This window comes from Anabrus simplex, chromosome X (genome assembly GCF_040414725.1).
Source record: "Anabrus simplex isolate iqAnaSimp1 chromosome X, ASM4041472v1, whole genome shotgun sequence".
Taxonomy (NCBI): Eukaryota; Metazoa; Arthropoda; class Insecta; order Orthoptera; family Tettigoniidae; genus Anabrus; species Anabrus simplex.
In genome coordinates, this window is record NC_090279.1 from 182,834,041 (window position 1) to 182,858,941 (window position 24,901).

General features: G+C 39.5%; 1 protein-coding gene across 1 annotated transcript in view; it reads right to left on the minus strand.

The window, feature by feature from the left end:
- Positions 1 to 5,044: 5,044 nt before the first annotated feature.
- The window catches only part of LOC136885932 (uncharacterized), a 120,582-nt gene continuing 100,725 nt past the window's right edge, over positions 5,045 to 24,901 (minus strand). Inside the window, exons 9-12 of the mRNA XM_068230947.1 lie at positions 15,648 to 15,777; positions 10,487 to 10,613; positions 9,151 to 9,294; positions 5,045 to 5,449 (exon numbers count right to left, since the gene is read on the minus strand). Of these exons, the coding sequence (XP_068087048.1) occupies positions 5,408 to 5,449; positions 9,151 to 9,294; positions 10,487 to 10,613; positions 15,648 to 15,777 (443 nt within the window). The 3' untranslated portion in view covers positions 5,045 to 5,407. The remainder of the gene's footprint in view (positions 5,450 to 9,150; positions 9,295 to 10,486; positions 10,614 to 15,647; positions 15,778 to 24,901) is intronic.

Genomic DNA, 24,901 nt, shown 5'->3' on the forward strand with positions numbered 1-24,901 from the left:
AGCGCCTCAACAGTCTGAGCCACTCATCCCGGCAAATGACATTTAATGGAAGTCGTTCTAGTGACACAATTTTCAATGCTGAGTAGTTTGTCATTTATTTCACCATGTATGACTTCCTATTATCTGTTTAATAAACGTCATAAACTTCAAACGTTGTGTGCCCATGGGTCATTTTGAGGATGCTGGTATCATAGATAATTCTGGTTACCAGGGTTGGTATCGTGGTACATCTAGTGTATCGGTAATCTGTGTGGGTTCCTTGACGTTCGTAAGCCCCCCGGTTACGGTCGCAAAGCGGCCAACAAGTTTCTACCATCCTCTGGAGTCCTGTCTATATGTGACACGAAGTGACTAAGAGTAAGGTTGCAGGGGCACGCGATGACATTTTCAACAAAGGGCACACATGATGTGAACTCTATCGGAGGAAATAGAAAATAGTCTTTATGACAGCTGACCAAACCGGGCAATAGCAACACAGAAGATGGCGGAAAATCTGAAAGGTCTCCCCTCTACGCTACTTCAGGAATCGTTTCACGTCATGGGCGCCCATATGACAGTTTGTAGTGGGGGAAAGGGGGGCTAGACCTGAGGGTATGTAGTATTTTTATCATTTTGGAAGATGAATAGCGACTTGTATTCCGCAGTACAATAATACCCACTGTATCCCCTGCCTGTTGGTGGTGTTTGGTACTACAACTTCTACGTAATACCGACTTTTAAATCACTCTCGTGAAAGATAAACACCTGTCTACATTAGATATTTGCCTTTCCCTGAGAGCTAGTGGGGGGCGCGTCCCCTCCCTCCCCACTTGCCCCCGGGCATGGGCGCCATACCTATATACTTTTTCACCCGCGAAGGATCTACGGAAGTACCACCCTCATTGTTTCAAAACATTATACCCGATTTCCCCACAGAGAAGCAGATAACAATACCCACATTTTTTTTACTGACACTGAGAAAACTATGGAGGTACTTTTATGTCATTCTCAGGAGCTGTGCGTGCTATTGTTGCAGTGTTGCACAACTCCCAATAATTATACACTTCATTTGTCGTAATTTTTTTCTAAATTCTTAGTTTAATAAATTTGCTTTTAGACACAGATAGGTCTTATGGCGACGACAGGATAGATGAGGGCTAAGAATGGGAAGGAAACGACAGTGGCCTTAACTAAGATACAGCGCCAGCATTTGCCTGGTGTGAAAATGGGAAACCATGGAAAACCATCTTCAGAGCTGCCGACAGTGGGATTTGAGCCCACTATCTCCCGAACGCAAGCTCACAGCTGCGCGCCCCTAACCTCATGGCCAACTCGCCCGATTTTAATAAACCTAAGATATATTCTAAAATATATTAAAATCGACCATCTTTGGTCGTTCGATTTACTAATGCTTCGAAAAACGCTGCCTGCTTCGAATCAAATTCATGGGGTTTGCTTTTCTACGGCAACTCCCAAGCGGACAGCGCGGCGCAATGTAGTTTCAGCAAGGACGAGCCTAAGTGAGTATGTAGCATCAGGTAGAACGATCGCCAATATCGGTCCTTGGGTGTTGCACGAGACCAGCAAGCCCCCTATCGAGAAACAATTCCAAATTCCTCTTTAGTTTGCACAAATAAATAGTATGACTTCATTCCTGCTCTCTCTCTCTCCTCTCGCAACGGTGATTTCTTGCCCACCCTTCTAAAGCACGCCATATCGGACAACATACAATATTACCATAATTTTGCATCAATGAAAAACAGTAGCCCAAATTTTCTATTCAAGTGAGGTAAGAATAACTGTAGTTATAGCCTACTGTGTAATTAGCCTCTTATTTCCAGAGTTTTAATTGCTGGGTGTATTTCAGTGTTAATAGGAATGTAGTTCATTACTTAACGATAAGTTCATTGTTATTTCTGTAGGTTTCCCATACAAAAATTGTTACGGAGTTTTCCGTGGAAGGCAGAGGTGAAAGAAGGTATGGGCTGGAATGGGTCTAACTACAAGTCCTAAAGATGAATTAAAATTTAAATAAAGGTTATATTTTCAATAGACAACAAGATTTAACAAATTTTCACTAGGTGAAATAACAATGAAAAAATCAGGTACAATTGTAACTTTACAAACGAAAGCACAAATTAAGAGGTCTTTACAAATTCTGGGCTTCGAGCCCCAAGTTAAAATTCCTGAGCCCTCAGCTCGCAACCACAAATTACCAAAGGGCAGAAAACCCCTCATTACATGGAGCACTTGCTCCCAACCTTTAACCTCAAGCCTCCCAGAGGAACCTTTCAAACACAAGAAAAAGCTGAGCCGCTCTCAATTTTTCAAGCCTCTTAAAGGCAATACCACACTTTACAGTAACTTGCCATCGAGGCAAAACTTACAAGAATTAAACAGGGGTATCTTGTACCCAGCCTACAGGGCCTTAAAAGAAAATTAATAGGTTAATTAAATAGCCCAAAAATACCAAAATGAATGGAGGCGTTGCTTGCACTCCTACATGAAACCTTGTAAAACCTAAGGGGCATTAGGCCGATGACACAGGGGCTATTCCCACACTAGGGAGGTGACTCGTATAAGAAAATTTTAATGCATTAGGAAAGAAAAGAAAATCGTTTATGAAAACGTAGTCATCTCAAATCAAAACTAAAGGGGAGCTCGAGAGGGTAAAGCACTCTCTATCCCCGATTTACAGTTAAATAATAAGAAACTTTTACATAAGCCGGCACTAAGTTACATTTTTCGAAAGGTAGGTTACATTCAAAAAGTTTCGGACCTTCCCCGAGGGCTAACCTGCTGAGCTAGCAAGAAATAAAGACGTTAAAAGGCCATTACCTTGTAGAAGAGCTGCTGGCGGATGAAAGAGGCGCTTCCCGCTTCCTGCTATACTTCCATACACCAAGCAAGATGTTGTACGAGTGGCCGAGAGCCAGGAAAATCAGCAGTCTTTATACTCTCAGGGAAGATTCGAGACCTTTCATGAATGATTAAGACACACCCACAGTCGTTTATTGGCTAGCTAAAATTTACACATCAAAAATTGGGGAAGAAAGATACCATTGGCTGAAAATTAATGACAGAAATTATTGACTGGCTAACTTCAAAACTGGCGGAAAGAAAAGATTTATATTGCCAACCCACAAATGAAAGAACGAAATTTAGTTATAGGAAAACTAATGAGTAGAAAATATCTTCAAGAAAAGTTCCATCACATCGCACCAGGGTACATGATCATAGTTTTTTGGTAGAGACATCTGTGGGAGAATGTCCACACTTCTTGGTAATAGTAAACAAAAACAATTCGAAACTAACACAGTGACATCTTCTGATAAACGGTTGAATTAATTCAGTTTCAAAGTTCAGAGTTTCAGCTGTAGAGGAGTACTTCAAGGCGGAAAATTCAAATGTGCGGCGTATAGGTGTACCAACCGGTACAAAAATGATACGTTGAAAATGTTGGTGCAACACCCAGCTTCAGATACTACCAGTCGCCACTGGTCATTCTTATGCTTGAAGACGTTGGAATTTGTTTTTCTACCAAGGTGCTACTTGTTTTGGAGGATTTTGGGAGCGATGCCTGTTCATTCCAGTCCTCATGGACTAGTAGCTGTTGGTTGTAGATGGTCATCTTGTATTGCCTCACAAGAGCATTTTTCCTTCCCAGATGAGCGAGGGAGTCTGACTCAGCTTACTTCCTCCCTTAAATTCTACCGCCTTCTAAACAATAAACTCCACGTGAGGCCCTGGTACCGGAACGAGGTACGGTGCGGAGCAAAACAGATCTTCCCGCAGTTAAGCAACATCAGGCGTGGTCACCCGCTTTGGGTCACCGCGTTCGCACTTTCCTTGCTTACAAAAATAACTTCATCTGCTGCCTAATTTGACAGCTGCTATAAGCACATAATACCCGCCATTTCTTATTTAACTTTAACATTGTGTAAGTGGCGCGAATTTTACTATGCAAGCCGTTGCAACTCTCAAGCAACAATGGGCGTGGCTACTTACTGGATGGGTCACCATACATTACAGCCACATCGTACACACAAATTCACTGTGTCAGCCATACAACAAAGAGCTCAGATGACCCTGGTCACATCACATACAAGAATGCACACACACACATAATCATATAATAACATAATTTTTCTCATCAATTATACATTATAATTAATACACTTATTAATATAATACAGTAAACCAATACATGGCTGACAGAGGAGCACCAGGAGCGCATCGGTATCGGTACACCACACACTACCTATCTCCTCGAAGATAAGTGAAAGATAAGAATAACCAGGGCGCGAGAGCACCGATGGTCAAAATGTTGGTGTAGTCATGATCGGACCAGTTATCGCCCGCACTGGCTGATTTAGGTTAGCGTGGTGTGTCGACTCTTCATCCAGACAGGACCGCAATATTCTAGTGCCGAGTACAGTATACGATACCAAGGACTGAAGAACGCAAGGTTGTTGTTATGGAAACTCATGATGCAGCACATAGCTTTTGCAGGGTGTTGTTTCTCGATCTGAGCTTAGCTGCAGTCTTAAAGACAGTCTTCTCTATAGGGTGACCATCAGGGGCTTCAGATTTTCGCTGCAGACTTGGCCATTCTCCTAAAAGGAATGTACAATTTGTGGTTGGTAATATTTTACTCAGATTATTTAAAGACATAGGCTATTTCTTCATCAATTCCAGTTCTTCCATATCTTATCGCCCGACGAGCTCATTTCTGCTTCTCAGCTTCATCAGAATTCTCGTCGACATGTTTGTCGGTGTATGGCTGAATCTTAAGTAGGAAAAGCATTATCGATGGGGGAAGGGCTATGTCACAGGAAATAAGGATAATAAATTAAATTCAATAATAAAAATGTAAATTTATTATACTTTTTCAATATAAAATTATGGAAGTAATTCCAAACATTTCTTTTTTTTTTTTTTTTTTTTGCTATTTGCTTTACGTCGCACCGACACAGATAGGTCTTATGACGACGATGGGATAGGAAAGGCCTAGGAATAGGAAGGAAGCGGCCGTGGCCTTAATTAAGGTGTGAAAATGGGGCTGCCAACAGTGGGGTTCGAACCCACTATCTCCCGATTGCTGGATACTGGCCGCACTTAAGCGACTGCAGCTATCGAGTTCGGTCCAAACATTTTTAACTTAACCATCCTGGAAATAATGGCTATATAATGTATCTTCGTTTTGAAGGATGAATTATCACATATCCCTTGTTTTACACAAAAGTAAATGTAATCGATTATTTTTTAAAAAATCCCAAAATAGAAACGACTTCTATGTATACATAAGATGATATTTCAAATATTAATTAAGCACCAAAACAAAATTGTGTAATATGTAGTATCCTCAAGTTCTGTGAGGTTATGGGATGGCACGTAATGTTTCATGGAATTACTCATTGAATTAATTTTAAAAGGCTTCTCCAACAGGTTTGATGAGAATCTCGTGAATCTGAAATCATAATAGAGAATACTGAAGAATTTTTCATACTTAATGTAGAATAAATAAAGAAATAAATAAATAAACAAATAAATAAATACTCATTATAGACCATTATGCCTTTCAGAATTCAGTCTGCATGAATAAATTAAGTAAGCATTTCTTAAATTCTCTCTTTACAAATAGCAATGTGGCCTCGTCCAGTTACAAACTTTTCTTGTAACCATTAAAACAAGATCTAATCGGCTGTCCTCCTTTATTCACCTTACACGACCCCATCACCGATACCTGTCTATACTGTCAGCTTCATCTAACAAGTTCATTAATAACTCAACCCTTAGCTCCTCGTTGTGGGTATCCTCCTACCATTCTTACCAACTGCTTTATATCAGAAATAACTTTCGCTAATTCTGTTCCTAAAATAAACTTTCTATGACTGCGACACTGAAATGACGTCTGTCTGTTATCCGAAGTGACGTTACCTTTCAACCCCTTGGTGGATTTTCATGAGATATTTCGCAGGCATTCTCAGAGGAAACTCTCATCTTATACTTCAATATTTTTGTCTGGAAACATATTATTTGCACATTTTATTTGCTTGATAGCTCCTAAATGAGACAGTGTCTGGTTCTTTTCGTGATGGATCTCGCCAAAACTGTACGACAATTGGGAAGAAATTGGATGTGAGTATATCTAAGATGCTTAGTTCATGCACACCGCAGATCTACAAGGTCTCCCATATAAACTAAGACCGAGCACACAGTGTTTGTATTCTGCGCTAAGGCAGCTGTCTCAGCCGAACTTATGTCGCGCGCGGCCACCCTGCTTCAAGCATGTATACAATCTTACATGAAATCTTACCTTGTAAAATATGTTGGAAGTGTCCTCCTTCCTGGGTTATACAGGGACTGTATCCGGTAACCACATTCTGACTGACTCGAGTGAGTTCTCCCACAGTAATGTTTCTGATTTCATTCGTAATGTTTTCTTTCAGTTTACCCCACGAGTAAAAATCACACGAGGGGGGGAATAGATCAGCACTGGGCACTCTGTCTGCAAACACTTCCGAGTTTGAAAGAAGGGAATCTTTTGATGTATGAGTGGAGACTGAATCTTGTTGAAACCACCCACGCGATTTTTCTTCTTCCGTTAACTGATGGAAGAAAACGGCATCAAGATGTCATTTTGGTACCTCTCTGCATTTACTGTCGTCTCGAAAAAGATGGGCCCAGTTATTCGTCTTGCACTAACAGCACACTAAACACCAGTCTTCCTATCGTAATGAGGGACTTCTGAATTTTCTGCACACCAATAGCGAGAGAAATGACTGTTCACACGACCATTAAGATGAAACCAGAACTCACAAGCTGTGAGACACCACTCACATATCTCACTCTTGTAGCTGGATCAGCAGGTTACAATGGGCCCATGTAAACCTGTACAGTGTGATGTGTACCAGCTATGTAGCTCTGTGTCCAGAAGAAACCGAAACCCCTACGTGTTGTGCTAATTTTGTGAGAGATTTATTCGGTGACCGTTCAAGATTCACACTAATCTGATCTAGCTTTCCCTCTGTTCGTGTGCTCGCATGTTTTTTATCGATCACTGAGCCAGTAGTTTCAAATTTATTTACAATTACCGGTATGTGAATTTGTGCTCTTCACCAGGAAATAGCTGTACAAATGCATCGTGTACCCGTCGAGCCGACTCGCACTTAAAATAACTTCTAAATACCGAAATAGGGTGTTGCAATGATAACTGATTCACCATGTTAACAGCTGAGATTCACACTGGCGACTGATGCTTGCCAGGTCGAACACGTGCGCGCTTATTGCAAGGTCAGTAACTGCAGCTCACGTACTGGAGAGTAAAAACGCCCCTTGAACGGTCTTAGTTTATATGGGAGAGTGTGTATCTCGATTTTTCAACATTTAACTATTTCAAAATCGCTGTCATTTGTATGGAGAAAAGTAGGCCTACTGAACTTGTGCGTGTCTTAATAACAATAATAATGGTAATGTTATTTGCTTTACTTCCCACTAACTACCATTATGGTTTACGGAGATGACGAGGTACCGGAATTTAGTCCCGCAGGAGTTCCTTTACGTGTCACTAAATCTACCGGCACGAAGATGACATACCGTATTTGAGCACCTTCCAATACCGCCGGACTGAGCCAGGATCGAACCTGCCAAATTGGGGTCAGAAGGCCAGCGCCTCAAACGTCTGAGCCACTCAGCCCCGCACGCGTGTCTTATATACTCATACAAATACAAATAATGGGTAACGGTTTGTCCTACCACGAAATGAAAGCCATCTTTTCATATTCAGATTCAGTTTCCTACAAGCAATGTCGAGTATAAATGGGTCATCCTCGACTGAACTGAAATATCAAGGTTAGGCTATTGCAGGTGGTGGTGGTGATTATTGTTTTAAGAGGAAGTACAACTATACAACCATCTTCAAATTGCAGTCTATTAATCAGAAAAGTCCTCTTTAGTTTAAATTACTGCACCGATAAGGTCAAAATTCCTTATGGGAATCACGGTAAGTGCCTAGGTGTTAAGGCGATACTCCGGAGATAAAAATATATTTTTACCTAAAGCATAGATTTTCACGAAACTTTGTGAGAATGTCACCTACATAAAAGTAGAAATATCATGAACATTTCTTTCATATACAATCAATAGTTTTCCAAACTATTCTTTGATATTTTTAACTCCATTTTTTCATGAAATTTAATTAACATGTTAATGCAAATTCGTAATTAGGTAGATAATACTTCTTTTGAAAGCACTACGTATCTATTTTTCTGTACATACTTTATGATATGTCGTACTAAAGTTTGTGTAATCTTTACGTTCTAAACTTTTGGACTTAAAAATCCCTACTTCTTGAAAAAATTCTGCAATCGAAAATTCCATAGGCAGGTTTCTTAATATAGCTGAGATACATATACCACACAAATTTTGTTACATTTGGCAGAATACTATGGGAGAAAAATGGGATTTAAATGTAAAATTACAATTGGCAAACAAAGCAGTATTACAGTGGTAAATTGTTTGAATTCAGCGAAATAACTTCATGACAAGAAAAAAGAAGCTCAATCCTTTAAATTTCAGTCATAAAAACATTTCACCGAAATACCAGTTTTTATCTCCGGAGTGTCACCTTAATATAAGGAAACATCTTCATTGGGGGTAATCACATAAACGGGATGTAAATAAAGGGTACAGATCTCTGCACATGATTATGAGGGTATTAGGGGTTGTAGTAAAGAAAGGATGCACAGCAGAGGGCATATTAGTCTCTGGTAAGACCCCAACTACAATAGGAAAGATCACAAAATGAAGATAAAGTTGTAATTTAAGAGGACAAATTCCTTTAAAGGAAGAGGGGTTAAGGACTGGAATAATTTATTCAATTTATTCAATAAATTTCTAAATTTTTTGCAATTATTTAACAAAAGACTAGGAAAACAACAGATAGGGCATCTGTCACCTGGGCGACTGCCCTAAATACTTCCGGGGAAAATCAGACTGCAGTGAGTATGCATAGATGGCGTAAGGAGTAAATTTAAATTAGCCTCAGATATAAACAAACGGCATGAAAATTTGGATAAATAAATGTAATTTCCTCTTCAGAATATCGTTGTTCATGATGTGTGAGAATTTTACAATCAAAAGATCCATTCGAAAGTTAAACATTTCTACCTGTACATGAGGTGGTGTTCCAAGAGCATAAAGAACAGCATCAGCAAGATCTTCTGCGTAGAGACCAGGCATCTTACCAAATTGCACGGCATAGTTGGGAAGGTTATCCCGGAATTCAGTCTTCACAACTCCAGGGCTTACGCACTGAAATAATGAGAGAAATTACTCTCCTGGTTTATTGTAGAAAGATAGAGAGATCTGCACCAGGCACTAAAAGTCTACGCTAAATAACAAATAAAATAAATCATTCTAAAGTATTCTACAGGTCACATCACTTCACTCGGCTACCGGCCTGAGGCTGTTGATTACTCCGCTACCGCGGCAGCGCGGGGTGAAGTCACGGTACAACTAGCATCACGCCTACCTTGCACCACTTCAAAATAAAGACTTTGTATTTTATTAAGAGTGAAACTTAATATCATTCAAGACACTCACTAGTGAAAGGAATAAGGGGAGGAAAGGACAGAACTTAGAAATTAAGTGTTTGGCTTTCGCATATGATCCGCCCTCTTGGCTCACACCCGAGAAAATGCCCAAATTATGCTGAATACTCTACATGAGATTGCTGAGAAAACGGGTCTCAAACTCTCATATGAGAAAATGGAATACATGGAATATGGACATCATGGGAAGAGACACTTAGAAGTGAAGCATGGGACTGTAAAAAGAATTGAGAAATTTAAATATCTAGGGGAACGAATAGAACCTAACCGATTGGATAAAGAGGCGAATCGGGCAAGAATTAGAAAACTAGAATTAGCTTACAGGTTAGCCCAGAACAGATACAACAAAAGAGCAATATCTTACAAGGCGAAACTTAGACACTACAGCTCAGTGGTAAAGCCAGAGGGTCTCTACGGTTTAGGAGAGCCTGACAATGAATTAAAAAGGGTGAGCTTTAAGATCTAGAAAAAAAAGGACAGGAGAATGTTAAGAAAACTTTTAGGACCACAGAAAAATGCTGATGGGGAGTGTACGAATAAAAAAAATGATGATCATTACAAATACACCGAAAAAATCCCTGGCACCATGCAAAAGCGAAGACTAAAAGTCTATGGGCATCTAGAAAGAATGAATGAGAAACGGCTAAGAAAATATTCAAGAATACCACTTCGAAGAAGTGGGTCGAAGAGGTAAAAGGAGATGAAATAGGAAGTGGATTTACAATGGATATGATTCACAACAGAAAAGAATTTAGAAGCCGAGTGGACAGCATCAAAACATTCCAGGAGAAACCACCAAAATGTAGAGCTAAATTGGTTATACCTGAGAAAGAAAGGAAGATTAGGAGTGAAACGATGAAGAGGTTCTGGGAGAAGAAGAAGAAGACACTCACCGAGATTTTCATGTTACTCTTGTGTTCCACGAAGTCCTTCCTCAGTCCTTCCGTGAGAGCCATCACAGCGTGCTTGGTAGCCGCATACATGGCACTATTGTGTCTTACCACCTTGTGTCCATTAACGCTGTAATACAAGAAGATTAGCATAAATATGTCTCAGGGGAGGAATTTATACATAAAACTCATTACAAACTACGGTGTCATAAGTACATCATGAAGAGTAACGACGCTACAGGTAAACTGACCAGGACAAATGGACTGACCTATCTAAGACATTTGATAGGGTAAATCATGGGAGACTACTGGAAAAAATGAGTTAAATTGGACTAGAAAAAAGAGTGACTGAATAGAGCGTCATCAGAAGAAAATCTCGACTGTCCACGAGGAAGGCTTCTTAAACAATGACATTTTGAAATTAGACATTATAATAGAAGTGCAAATGGTACGTTCATTCGTCACCAGATGGCTCCCCAGGCGTGGCACAGCGCTAGCGTTCGAAGCGGAAGCTGCCGAACCATCAGAATCAGTCTAAGAGGGTCCCATAACATGTGTCAATGTCATACACATGTCAATGTCATATGTTACGTAAACATGTTATGTGACCCTCTTAGACTGATTCTGATGGTTCGGTCAGCTTCCGCTTCGAACGCTAGCGCTGTGCAACGCCTGGGGAGCCATCTGGTGACAAATGAACGCACCATTTTCACTTCTATTAGAAGGTCTAATTTTAAAATGTCATTGTTTAAGAAATCTTTCTCGTGGACAGTCGAGATTTTCTTCTGATGACGCTGAGCACAGTTCTCTGCGAAACGTAAAGAATTTCACCTTATTTTCTTGACACGGCATAAGCCCTAAAGCCTACATCATCATGTATATAAGTGCGGGCCGTGAAAGCATCAATGGAAACTCAGAGAATTTGAGTACGTGAAAGCATTATCTGATCGTGTAATCATTAAAGGGGGAATTCCTCAAGGCGGTATTATTAGACCTTTATGTTCTTTACATTATATATAAATAGAGTCCGGATTATTAGGTGCTGATAGGTTAGAATGCAAACTTACTTAAGCCAGTAACAAGTATACCCTACACTGTACAACGATTACGCTATGAGATTTGCATAGATATTAGGGGTACAGCCTCTAGAACTCCTTGAATTTATGCTACTCTTCCTACATTGTGGTACAACGGGTTGCATCACACTTCCTACAAACCAAGTTGCTTTGCATTCTAACCTATCAGCACCTAAATATCCGAGGTATATATATAAATGATATGCGTAAAGAACTGGAATCAGAGATAAGGCTTTTTGCAAATGATGTTATACTCTACCCAGAGTAATACATAAGTTGCAAGATTGTATGCAACTGAAAGAAAAACAGACATCGACAGTGTTGTGAGTTGGACAGCCGGCAATGGTGTGATGATAAACGGGGTTAAAAGTCAGGATATGAGTTTCACTAACAGTAAAAGTCCTCTCAGTTTTAATTACTCCATTTACGGGGTGAAAGTTTCTTCTGGGGTCTCTCTAAGTACCTAGGTGTTAATACAAGGAAACATTTTCATATGGGTAATCACATAAATGGGATTGTAAATAAACGGTACAGATCTCTGCACATTGTGTATTTATGGTTTGTAGTAAGGGTGTAAATAATAATAATGTTATTTGTTTTACGTCCCACTAACTACTCTTTTACGGTTTTCGGAGACGCCAAGGGTGTAAAGGAGAGGGCATATAATTCTCTGGTAATACCCCAATTAGTGTATGGTTCCAGAGTATAGGACGCTCACCAGGATTACTTGATTCGATAACTGAAAAGAATGGGTGATTTTCGACAAAAGAGTAGCGTTACGAAATTGTTGCAAAGTTTTGTCTGGGTAGACTTGGGAGAAAGGAGACGAGCTGCTCGACTAAGTGGGATGTTCCGAGCTGTCAGCGGAGATATGGCGTTGGCGTGGAAGACGAATAAGTCAGTGTCGTGTTTTTAAAAGTAGGAACGATCACAATATGAAAATAAAGTTAGAATTCAAGAGGACAAATTGGAGCAAATATTCGTTTATAGAAAGAGGAGTTGGGGTTTGGAATAACTTACCAAGGGAGATGTTTTGATAAATTTTCAAATTCTTTGTAATTATTAAAAGACTGGGTAAACACCAGATAGGGACTCAGCCACCAGGGCGAGTGTCCTAAATGCAGGTCTTAGATTTGTAGTAACAGCTCAGGACCTGGTCAGTCATATACACGTCTAAGTAGAGGCATCGCCTTCATTGCAATGGTAAAGGAAACATTGTAGCAAAATTCGTCTTGAATTGTTACATCGAAACGAATACAATGTGGCATGATTCCTTTTCAATTCTTGTACAAATCCCGCTGTGAGTAGGGGTGGTATATGTAATAATGGCGTATGACCTCCGGAGAGGGCTGATGGAAGTCTTTCGAGTTGATCCCTTATACGTGTCATGCGCGTCTCTGAGATTGAGGCCCTACCTATGATCAATTCTAATGCCGAAGACGGCACACACCCAACCCTCTAGTCATCGGGATAAACCAATGAAGGTTAAAATTCCCGCTCTGTCCGGGAATCGAACTTGGGACCCTGTGGACCAAAGGCCAGCGCGCTAACCATTTAGGTTGTGAGGCCTAGGGAGTCTTTCATTTTCACGCCCCCTTCACTTTACTTTGCTTATGTTTTTGTTTGAGTCATCAGTCCATAGACTGGTTTTATGCAGCTCTCCATGCCATCCTATCCTGTGCTAACCTTTTCATCTCTACGTAACTACTGCATCCTACATCTGCTCTAATCTGCTTGTTATATTCAAACCTTGGTCTACCCCTACTGTTCTTACCACCTACACTTCCTTCAAAAACCAACTGCACAAGTCCTGGGTGTCTTAAGATGTGTCCTATCATTCTATCTCTTCTTTTCGTCAAATTTAGCCAAATCGATCTCCTCTCACCAATTCGATTCAGTATCTCTTCATTCGTGATTCGATCTATCCATCTCACCTTCAGCATTCTTCAGTAACACCACATTTCAAAGGCTTCTATTCTCTTTCTTTCTGAGCTAGTTATCGTCCATGTTTCACTTCCACGTTAACACGTTAACTTTGCTTATAGGTTTACCTTAATTCTAAGTGTCAGACTTCTTCCCATTTCCCTCTGATTAGTGTCAATAAGGGATGGTTGCCCAGTTGTTTGCACTTGGAACAATACTCACCATCACCACCTTCTTGTGCAAAGTCGATGCTTTGACCAGAAAAATTGTCAGGAAGTGTGCTTAAGTTCCACGGCAAAACACGTTAACGGGCCAGTGCAACACTGGGCAACTTTTGCTGCGGTCTTATACATCAGAACATATTAACAGTTTGCCAGTGCAACAATGGGCACAGATCAGAACACGTCAGCAGGTTGTCAGTGCAACAATGGGAATAGATCAGAACACGTTAATAGGTTGTCAGTGCAACAATGGACAGTTTTCGCTGCGGTCTTATAGATCAGAACACGTTAACAGGTTGTAATGCAACAATGGGCAATTTTCGCTGCGGTCTTATAGATCATAACACGTTAACAGGTTGTAATGCAACAATGGGCAATTTTCGCTACGGTATTATAGATCAGAACACGTTAACAGGTTGCCAGTGCAACAATGGACAGTTTTCGCTGCGGTCTTATAGATCAGAACACGTTAACAGGTTGTAATGCAACAATGGGCAATTTTCGCTACGGTATTATAGATCAGAACACGTTAACAGGTTGTAATGCAACAATGGGCAATTTTCGCTACGGTATTATAGATCAGAACACGTTAACATGTTGTAAAGCAACAATGGGCAATTTTCGCTACGGTATTATAGATCAGAACACGTTAACATGTTGTAATGCAACAATGGGCAATTTTCTCTACGGTATTATAGATCAGAACACGTTAACATGTTGTAATGCAACAATGGGCAATTTTCGCTACGGTATTATAGATCATAACACGTTAGCAGGTTGCCAGTGCAACAATGGACATATCTCGCTGCGGTCTTATAGATCAGAACACGTTAACATGTTGTAATGCAACAATGGGCAATTTTCGCTGCGGTCTTATAGATCAGAACACGTTAACAGGTTGTAATGCAACAATGGGCAATTTTCGCTACGGTATTATAGATCATAACACGTTAGCAGGTTGCCAGTGCAACAATGGACATTTCTCGCTGCGGTCTTATAGATCAGAACACGTCAACAGGTTGTAATGCAACAATGGGCAATTTTCGCTACGGTCTTATAGATCAGAACACGTTAACAGGTTGTAATGCAACAATGGGCAATTTTCGCTGCGGTCTTATAGATCAGAACACGTTAACAGGTTGTAATGCAACAATGGGAAATTTTCGCTACGGTATTATAGATCAGAACACGTTAACAGGTTGTAATGCAACAATGGGCTATTTTCGCTGCGGTCTTATAGATCATAACACGTTAACAGGTTGCCAGTGCAACAATGGACATTTCTCGCTGCGGTCTTATAGATCATAACACGTTAACAGGTTGCCAGTGCAACAATGGACATTTCTCGCTGCGGTCTTATAGATCAGAACACGTCAGCAGGTTGGCAGTGCAACAATGGGCATAGATCAGAACACGTTAACATGTTGTATGCAACAATGGGCAATTTTCGCTACGGTATTATAGATCAGAACACGTTAACAGATTGCCAGTGCATCGAGGTGCAGTTTTCGCTGCGGTCTTATAGATCAGACATACGCGCTGAACTCGGTGGCGAATTTAGCTACGTGGCGCCTCTAGGCAGAGAAAAAACAATCGCACCTTTTTGTGACAATAGAGGATGGTTGCTCAGTTGTGCTTCCTCTTAAAACTATAATCACCACCACTACCACCACCAATATTTTAACTCACTCTGACCAAACAAAAAGTATGTAACCGGAATTAAAGAGTATCTTGTAAGATCGTATTTTTAGTGATAAATAATAACCTACTAAGATGTCTTGAGTGACAAAGATGCTGCCACATTGCTGACGTCTAAGTCAGAGTAACCTCCTCTGGGATTCATCAAGTGATAATGCAAAAAGAGTTAAATATTGACCAGAAATTAATTAAGTAGTGCAAAGAGAGGGGAATACACTAAATAAATGTATTACATGATAATCTCACCTGCTGATATGAATGATGTGTCCATCATCCACTCCTCTTGCCCTCATATTCTGAACAGCTTCACGAGTGCATATGGAGAGTCCAAGAATGTTAACATCGAGCACTATCCTCCAATCTTCTGTTGGGGCATCTGGATTGAAACAGACAGAAATATAGCGGGGAAGTTTACCAACGAGGAAAGTCATCAATATTTCCCCTGTCAGTGCGCAATATATACACAGAAATTACAAAGTCTACGCATTTTCATGTTCATAATATCAGAACATATTAATTATTCAACCTAGCATAACTTATATGTAGGATCAGGATGTATAGACAGTAGAAGCAGTTAAAATAGGCAGACATACAGGCACTAAGAATTGCCAAAATAGGCACGTAAATCGGCACTATTGTGCAGAATAGGCATGTAGGAATTGCTTGTAATAAATTCCATATCACACTCTGTGACTGCCAACGGCCGTATCCGTGTTGAAACACCGGATCCTGAGAGATCTCCGAGGTTAAGCAACATTGGGCGTGGTCACGAGTTGGATGGGTTGCCACGCGCTGTTGGTGGGGGGTAAGGGAATGGAGGAGCGGAAAGGAACTGGCCACCCTACCGCACGTAAACTCCGGCTCAGGAACACCTCTGCGGAGGTTCGGGCCTGCCTTCGGGCAGAATAACCCTTACCTTACCTACTCTATCACTATGGAAGGAATTTACATTTTCTATTTTCATGAAGAATATTTCTGTTTCCGACTCCTTGGCTGAATGGCCAGCGTTGAAGTCTTCGGTTCAGAGGGTCCCGGGCTCGATTCCCGGTAGAGTCGGTGATTTCAATAGTGTATGATTGTAAATTATTCTTCTGGCTCGAGGACTGGTCGTTTGTGTTTGTCCCATCACTCTCCTCTTAATATTCAGGCAACACACTACCACACCGAAAACCATGACAGAAACACGTAATAGTGATTAACTTACATCTCTCCACATAGGGTTGGCGTCAGGAAGGACATCCAGCCGTAAAACAAAGCCAAATCCACAAGTGCGACACAGCTCGCACCCGCAACTCCACAGATTTGGATAAAAATTGGTAGAAGAAGAAGAATCTGTATTGTGATAATGATGTTTCTGTATTGTGAGAAGAATGTTTCTGTATTGTGAGAATGATGTTTTTGTATTGTGAGAAGAATGTTTCTGTATTGTGAGAATGATGTTTTTGTATTGTGAGAAGAATGTTTCTGTATTGTGAGAAGAATGTTTCTGTATTGTGAGAATAATGTTTTGTATTGTGAGAAGAATGTTTTTGTATTGTGAGAAGAATGTTTCTGTATTGTGAGAATAATGTTTTTGTATTGTGAGAAGAATGTTTTTGTATTGTGAGAAGAATGTTTCTGTATTGTGAGAAGAATGTTTTTGTATTGTGAGAAGAATGTTTTTGTATTGTGAGAAGAATGTTTCTGTATTGTGAGAAGAATGTTTTTGTATTGTGAGAAGAAGCTCTCAACAACACATCACAAGAAGTGGTACTTTTACTATCTCCTTCCACCCTTGCTTTCGTTGTAGTACCCCTATCTTTTTTTTACCTTCCCAGATGTTCGCTTAAGACTTCCCTTAACTTCTTTCACAGTCCCAATGTTTAAGCATTGCCAAGCATACTTCTTCAAATGAGCCGAGGACCAAGATGTTAGGCCCCTTTAAACAACAACCTTCATAACTTCTTCAAAGTTGATCTCAACACGATCTCAGGACAAAACGTCCAAAAATTTGCAGCGAGAGGGATGTAGGGGTTATGGGTGTGCACAACACAGTTCGTAGGTTGGTTTTCGCATATCATCTTGGGAAGTGGGAGGGGTGGATGGCTTCGTGGTAGAATTGTTCCTTGTTTATCCGGAAATAAATCATCCAAGTGCTATTTGTTAGTGGGTTAAATAGATGTTGAGAAACGAGAAAATAATTCGGTCGACCACACCAGCTAGAATATAATGCATTGGAAGAAAGTCGGATTCTTGAAAATACTGTCAGAAGGTATTAAATTGGCACGAACCCTGAAATAGGAATTTATAGACACAATAAAACCAAGAAAATCTTACTAAAAGGATTCCAAAACGAATTTATATATTAAAAGCCTACGTTTCCGCATACAGGAATAAAATAGGCAAAATCATATCCCTACTTATACAGTATGTAGGATATACAAAATATTATTCGCGGATATTGCAACTATTTAACTATATTACAACCAAGGTATTCCCATATTGAAATGGACAGATCTTTTAACATAATACCATAGGCCTGATAACTGGCAATAATACGACGGGGAAAAAATAAGCGTTTTCGCTATTACCTTTGTAACGTATTTGGTCATATGGAACAGCAAAGGTGATTTTTCGTGCACACTATCCAGGAACGGAGCGGATTTTTAAAGCACAAAAACGGACTAAAGAAAAATGTTGGCAGAGTTCACATTAATGTGATGTTTGAGGCTCGCGGTTCTGTTCGCTGTTGTGACATAATAGCTGAATCAGGGATCTCTAAATTTCACGTGTATACGAAAATGCATTGCTTTTAAGTTTTAAAGGAATTATGGAATAGGTTTTCAAGTACAAAATATTTGATCTGGGGTTATAAACTTTAATTAGTCATGGGATAAGGCATTGTGATCGTACAACAGGGGTACAGATTTCATTCAGCATTTATTATTATTATTTTTAATATTATTATTAATTGACAAGATTCATTAGATTTTATATTCTGATTTTCATCATTTAGACCGTAATATAATTAGATATCACGCATATTATGTCATTTAATCATAGGATAAGGGAATTTTGTTTGCAATAATTCTGTACATAAATAAGTGAGATTTGTTGATTTGAAATGGTCATACTGTGACTTGTAACTGTGGGCAGGTGAGCTGGCATGATATTTTGCAACCGAGGCTATGTTTAAAACGAGGCTATATTAGGCAAGTAAATTTTCCGCTGACACATCTTTGTAGTCATCGTTTGGACACGTGGGGAAGCTATTAAGACACATGACTACTTTGGTATAGTGCGTGGCCACGTGGTTTCGATAGTGTGTCCCTATTCGCAAACTATCATGTGTCGATGTGGAAGGGATGACCAGATAGTAGGGAGATGAGTGGTCATCACGAGTTTATATAAGTCGAGTAAGAGCGGTGGTCAGTTCTAAGAGAGGTGTTTGGAGAGGTCTAAGAATCATCGAAGAGGTGTAAGAGTGGTGGTCTGATCTGAGTAGACACTCGTACTGGGCTAATAGTCAAGCAGCAACATCTAATTGCGGGGTAGAACTTAGCAATGTAAGTTTATTTCAGTAGATTTACCAGAGATTTACTGCCGTGGTCGGTAGAGGTATAGGAAATATAAATATATATCGAATGTAACCGATATATGCAGTTAATAGTCGTCATGGTACTTCGAATTATTTATTGAATTCCACTATGCAATTCGCGAACTTTGTTCGAGAATTGAATCTAACGTAGACACGTTTAACATCGCATAGAACTGTTGTATTTATTTCAACTGTCTCTATATTAGTTAACAGGGCGTGCGTGTGCCTGGATATTACAGGTTCTTTCAGTAAAGTTTTCCTATTTCTAACAATAAATATTAGTGGACGACGTAACCGCATTGGAGCTTACTACACTCGGACAGGGAATGTAGGTTAAATCCAGGTTACATAAGAAGATAAGACAACAGCTTGCGACTTCAACCCAATGTTTTTCCAAAACTTTTAGGTTCAAGTTCAACAGTGGTGTGTGCAGACACGTTATGCATAAATAACATGAAGAAGAATGTAATCAGCGGCGATATCATAGTTCAATTCAAGTTCATGCCAATAGCTTCCTTTATTTAGATAAAATTTTCTGTATATGTAACAACAAAACTCGCAGGGTATATTTTAGTGTTAAGTACGGCAATGCCAGTTCATGGTGACGTAAAGCATAGTCATAAATTCAGTTTTCTTTTAATAATAATAAGAAAGGAAGATCCTAAGGAAGATTCTGGGACCCCAGAAAACTACTGATGGAACCTGGAAAAAAAGGAAAAACAAGGATCTTTATAAACATACGGAAAAGATCTCAGACACAATGAGGAAGCGAAGGTTGAACTTCTACGGACATCTAGTAAGAATGGATGAAAGCAGACTGACCAAAAAGATCTTTAAGTACATTGTAGGATTGAAGGCCACCATTAAGTGGGTAGAAGAGGTCAAAAGAGATGCAGAAGAAGTAGGAATTACACTAGAGGTGATCAATAAAAGGAAAGAGTTTAGAAACATAATCAACAAAATCAAATTTTTTGAGGACAAACCACCTAAAAAGAAGCCCAACCGGATAATCTGTGAGGAGGAGAGAAAAATACGAAGCGAGAGAATGAAAAGGTTCTGGGAAGAGAAGAGAAGAAAGGCCAACAAGCCTTAAGTTCTATGCGGTCCACAGTTGGCCAAATTCGGAGGAAGAAGAAGAAGAAGTGTTTCTATTTCCAAGTACAATCCTCAATTGTGGAAATGCAACCGTAATCTACAATTGTTCTGATCCATATTCCTGTATACTGCCTGTATCACCTCACGCCTTGAGAATAATTGAGATAAGAGGCGTGCTCTCCGAATTTCGTTGCTTATTACAGCAACTGGCGCTCAACCAATTTAAAGTATATTGTGTGAAAGAAATCAATAGTAATAGAAAAGTTACATTCATTTTAGGTCTGCATCTAGACCAAGACCAATTATAGTTACATGTGATACTGTCTGCAGTTTTCAGATAAGGCATAAAATGTGACAACTATATGTATTCAGAGATAAATTAGCCTACTCGGCATACATTATTTTCTGTAAATTCAAATTCAACATGCACATTAACATGAAATCACATATGTGTTACTTTCTGTAATATGGCATTTTTCTTTTTGTGTTGACATGTATAGGAATGATTTGGTTTGTACTACACCGAGTTATTACCCACATTGCACGTTATATTGAATAAAAGTTATTATCCACATAATATTTGCTTTTTTATATTTAATAAGTAAGTTACCATTATCTAACAAACTTCACTGAATTTAAATCATAGACGTATGTTAATTGGCAAGGTTTTAAGGAAGTGATTACGCTTATATCGTGAAAGGTATTGTCCTTATCTCCGTTTCGTCTGTTCATTTTTGTTGTTTTGTTCAAAAGGACGTATATTGTGTTGATGGGGTGAAAGTTCCTTTTGGGGATCATTGTAAGTATCTAGGTGTTAATATAAGGAAAGATCTCCATTGGGGTAATCATATAAATGGGATTGTAAATAAAGGGTACAGATCTCTGCACATGGTTATGAGGGTGTTTAGGGGTTCTAGTAAGGATGTAAAGGAGAGTGCATATAAGTCTCTGGTAAGACCCCAACTAGAGTATGGTTCCAGTGTATGGGACCCTCACCAGGATTACCTGATTCAAGAACTGGAAAAAATCCAAAGAAAAGCAGCTCGATTTGTTCTGGGTGATTTCCGACAAAAGAGTAGCGTTACAAAAATGTTGCAATGTTTGGGTTGGGAAGAATTGAGAGAAAGAAGAAGAGCTGCTCGACTAAGTGGTATGTTCCGAGCTGTCAGCGGAGAGATGGCGTGGAATGACATTAGTAGACGAATAAGTTTGAATGGCTTTTATAAAAGTAGGAAAGATCACAATATGAAGATAAAGTTGGAATTCAAGAAGACAAACTGGGGCAAATATTCATTTATAGGAAGGGGAGTTAGGGATTGGAATAACTTACCAAGGGAGACGTTCAATAAATTTCCAGTTTCTTTGAAATCATTTAGGAAAAGGCTAGGAAAGCAACAGATAGCGAATCTGCCACCTGGGCGACTGCTCTAAATGCAGATCAGGATTGATTGATTGATTGATTGATTGATTGATTGATTGATTGATTGATTGATTGATTGATTGATTGATTGATTGATTGATTGATTGATTGATTGATTGATTGATTGATTGATTGATTGATTGATTGATTGATTGATTGATTGATTGATTGATTGATTGATTGATTGATTGATTGATTGATTGATTGATTGATTGATTGATTGATTGATTGATTGATTGATTGATTGATTGATTGATTGATTGATTGATTGATTGATTGATTGATTGTGTTCGATTTATGTTAATCTATATACATAAAATAAGAGTTTTGTCTGTACGTTGCTCAGAATTTAAAAATTATGGTATTTCTGTACCTGTCGTGTCCACAGTAACAAGGAAATGCATTTTTTTTAATTTTCCGTCATGTCTGTCTGTCTGTCTGTCTGTCTGTCTGTCTGTCTGTCTGTCTGTCTGTCTGTCTGTCTGTCTGTCTGTCTGTCTGTCTGTCTGTCTGTCTGTCTGTCTGTCTGTCTGTCTGTCTGTCTGTCTGTCTGTCTGTCTGTCTGTATTCTGCGCCGAGTGAGAATGAAACCATTTCAGAGATTTATAAACCAAAGTCCATATACTTTATGTGTTTCTTGTGTGCACATGTCACTTTCGAAACCACAAATATACATCAATATTGTAAGTAATCTATTCAATAGTTAATCGTGTATGTTGTAGGTAGAGTTGTCATATTTTAAAGTGCTGAAATGACAACAGTTGTTTCGGCAATGAATGATGCTTTTTTTTTTTTTTTTGCTTTACGTCACATCGACACAGATACGTCTTATGGCGACGATAGGATGGGAAAGGCCTAGGAATGGGAAGGAAGTGGCCGTGGCATTAATTAAGGTGCAGCCCCAGAATTTTCCTGGTGTGAAAATGGGAAACCACGGAAAACCATCTTCAGGGCTGCCGACAGTGGGATTCGAACCCACTATCGCTCGATTACTGGATAATGGCCGCACTTCAGCGACTGCAGCTATCGAGCTCGGTAGGCAATGAATGGAAGAGTATGCAGCGCTTTAAGAGTGTCAATATCTATTGTATGTCAGTATTTAGTAATAATCCACAGAAAATTGTACAGTAGGCTTTATTATTGAATATAAAACGAGCTTTAAATTTGTTGTGTAACATTATAAACATAACTTAAACCAAAATAACATTGAAAAAAATAAAACTGTAATCATAATTATACAGTCGAACCTCGATATCTCGAACCTCCATCACTCGAATTTTGCAGTATCTCGAAGTAACTTAAATTTCCCGGCCGTTTGTCCTATTGTTCTATATTACTCGAAATTTGGTTACACGTCCGCCTCTGTGGTGTAGTGGTTAGCGTGATTAACTGCCACCCCCGGAGGCCCGGGTTCGATTCCCGGCTCTGCCACGAAATTTGAAAAGTGGTATGGAACGGGGTTCACTCAGCCTCGGGAGGTCAACTGAGTAGAGGTGGGTTCGATTCCCACCTCAGCCATCCCGGAAGTGGTTTTCCGTGGTTTCCCACTTCTCCTCCAGGCGAATGCCGGGATGGTACCTAACATAAGGCCACGGCCGCTTCCTTCCCTCTTCCTTGTCTATCCCTTCCAGACTTCCCATCCCTCCACCAGGCCCCTGATCAGCATAGCAGGTGAGGCCGCCTGGGCGAGGTACTGGTCATTCTCCCCAGTTGTATTCCCGACCCAATGTCTAAAGCTCCAGGACACTACCCTTGAGGCGGTAGAGGTGGGATCCCTCGCTGAGTCCGAGGGAAAAACCGAACCTGGAGGGTAACCAGATTAAGGATAAGAATAAGAGAGGAACAGTTAACAAGTAAAGAAAGGATCACGGAACCAAAAAATTAAAACTTCTAATGATCGGAAAATCGGCGAAGCCTCGCTGTTTCTCGGGCGTGAATTAATTAGTTGTCACGTACGAAAGCAACCCCTGAAGTTGCGGATGACAAGCTCCATTTACGAATAACGATTGCGTGGAATTGACGTGAAGGAAGGAAAGTTTAACAGTAACAAACAGAAGAGACGAACGGATTTTTTTTCCAAAGGTGTTAACGGAGTTATGTCTGTTTCACTACTGTATGTACTGTACCCTGTCTTCTAAAAACTTACTATAATAAGGGTTATAATTAAAGTGATGCCGTAAAATAGAGTTTGTATATATTTTTAAATACTGTTGAAAATAATGTATTCAGTAGATGTTCATGAATTTCTGCTAAGCAATTGTTGCGGATTTTCAGGGTTAGAGCTAGATTTAGAATTTTCTTTGTCATCCTGTTGTTATCCATTCTGTGTAGGTGTCCGTAGAATTATAGTCGTCTCTTTCTGATGGTATCTGTGATTTTTTCTGTGAATTGAAAAATTTCGTGTGGTTTCTTTATCATCCAAATTCCATTTTCGAACTTTGGTCCTAGGATTTTTCTGAGAATTTTCCTCTCTTGTTTCTCAATGCTTTTCATTTGTGACCTGCCGCCAATGATCAGTGTTTCAGATGCATAAAGTGCCTCTGGTTTGATGACTGTATTGTAGTGTCGTAATTTTGCATTTTTTGATATACATCTTTTGTTGTATCTGTTCCATGTGATTTTGTAAGCCCTTTGCAGTTTAGCAGTTTTTTCTATGTTAGCTTCCTGATTTAATCCTGCTGGCTGAATAATTTCACCTAGATACTTGAATTTGTCTACTTGGGAAATTATTCCACATTTGGTGATTAATGGTTGATTGTCGAATTGAGGACGAAATCATTCAAGATAGGATGAAATTTAGAAGCTTAGTAAACAAACATAAATTTGCAGAGAAACCAACAAGAAAAAAATTACAGGCTGGACAGAAACATGCAGAAAGGAACACAGTAAAAAAATGAAGAGATATTGGGAAGAAAAGAAGAAACATTGTGCAAAATTAGTTCAAACGCGCTCCACAGTTGGGCGCAACGAATCAAAAAAATGTATTCAATAGAAGCCCATAGATACACATGATTGAATTATATGTTATACTTGCTCAAAAACAGTATTCACTATATCACGAAATTTCGATTACACGAAATAAAATTTATCTCCCGTGGTAATTCGAGACATTGAGGCTCCACTGCACTAACACTTTTCTATGAAAAGGGGTAAACTTCAGTGAGAAAATTATGTTTTGCTTGCGGTAATTTTGGATTATATTTTACACAGAACACACACAAGCAGTTACGAGATTACTTGGCGCTGGTGTAACTCCCTGAAAGAACATTCAATATACAGTTTTGCCAGTTCAATGGGAAAAAATTTGTCAAATCTCCCTTTGGAAAAATCGAAAGATCATAGACATGACTTCTAATAAACGAAACTCAAATTTACAATGATTAATTTCTTTGCATCTAACGAATCGTT